This window comes from Sinocyclocheilus grahami, unplaced genomic scaffold, assembly GCF_001515645.1.
Source record: "Sinocyclocheilus grahami isolate Dianchi unplaced genomic scaffold, SAMN03320097.WGS_v1.1 scaffold1448.1, whole genome shotgun sequence".
Taxonomy (NCBI): Eukaryota; Metazoa; Chordata; class Actinopteri; order Cypriniformes; family Cyprinidae; genus Sinocyclocheilus; species Sinocyclocheilus grahami.
This window is the reverse complement of record NW_015506627.1, coordinates 33,336-34,613: the sequence shown is the minus strand read 5'-3', so window position 1 is coordinate 34,613 and position 1,278 is coordinate 33,336. Positions and strand designations below refer to the sequence as shown.

The 1,278-nt window shown below is 37.2% G+C and overlaps 1 protein-coding gene across 1 annotated transcript in view; it reads left to right on the top strand.

Moving 5' to 3' along the window:
- stk11 (serine/threonine kinase 11) overlaps positions 1-1,278 on the top strand; it is a 54,804-nt gene that overhangs the window by 21,692 nt on the left and 31,834 nt on the right. The window contains exon 8 of the mRNA XM_016256594.1: positions 684-741. Coding sequence (XP_016112080.1) covers positions 684-741 — 58 coding nt within the window. The remainder of the gene's footprint in view (positions 1-683; positions 742-1,278) is intronic.

Genomic DNA, 1,278 nt, shown 5'->3' with positions numbered 1-1,278 from the left:
ACACACACACACACACACACACACACACAGCTGTTAAGCATGCTCATTGGATGAACTATCTCCTAACACTGAATGTTACATTTCAGTGTAACATTTTTAAACATCCATAGGTAATCACCTAGCAACCACTAGAGGTATAACAGTATATTGTGTTACAGTGTATCAGAATAAAAAAATGAAACAATGTATTGTGTGTAGTTCAGACTAGTTTAAATGATGCTTTTAGTCATATATAATCTCTTCAGTCATATAGAAGTGCTTACATTTGAGCTTTAATGTTTGTCAATTATTATTACTACATTAAAAATATTTTATAAATAAATATAAAATAAATAAAAAACATTATTTTATTAAAAGAATAATAATCATAATGCATGTAGTTTGGGGTATGCATGTGTGTATAACATATTTCAGAATTATTGGCTATTTCTGTTCTGGTTAATGAACAGTACTTTTTTGTTAACTGTATCATGTAATAATCTAAAAAACACAAACGTACCATTTTTACTCTCTCTTGGCTTTGTTTAAAGTTTGGTGAGATCAGTATTGTGTATTGAACCCAGTCATGACAGCCACCTATAGCATGACGTCTGTCTGTTTTAAAGCACTCTGACTGATCCTGATGTCGATCGTGTGTGAGTATGTGTCTTTGCTTCCTTCATCTGAGATGTTTGTATCCGCAGGGATGCTGGAATATGATCCTGTGAAGAGGTTTTCAATACAGCGCATCAGACAACACAAGTGAGTCCATCAGTGCAGAATCATCAATGCAGTGCTTCGCATCCCTGTCTGAATATAGATAACGGCATATGATAACAGCATATGCAGCTCTGCGAAAGAACAATGATGCAATAAATATCTGATTTGCTATAGTTCTCTTCATCTCGAGATGATGAAAATGAACTCAGCAGGCTCCTGAGGACAGGAATAGTTTCTGAATATTGTTCTTTTAGCTGCACGGTTCTGTTCAAAACTTAAGTGAAGTGTTTAGGGTGGAAGCAGAGTCCGTGACGCAGGAGCGCTGATGTTAGAGGAGCGCAGAGAGCCCAGAGTGGGAGGAAGAGGAAGTGGAGAATAGTGAGAGCTAGAAATAAACCTGGCCTGGATTTGAGATCTTCATCCAGCCGAGATCATCGGATGCGGTTTCCATGGATACGGAAGAGCTCTTGATGAGCATGTGCACTAATGATGTTTGAGCTCACCTGAGATCAGATTATTAGAATGATTTCTGGAGTAATTGAAGACTGGAGTAATGATGCTGAAAATTCAGCTTTGATC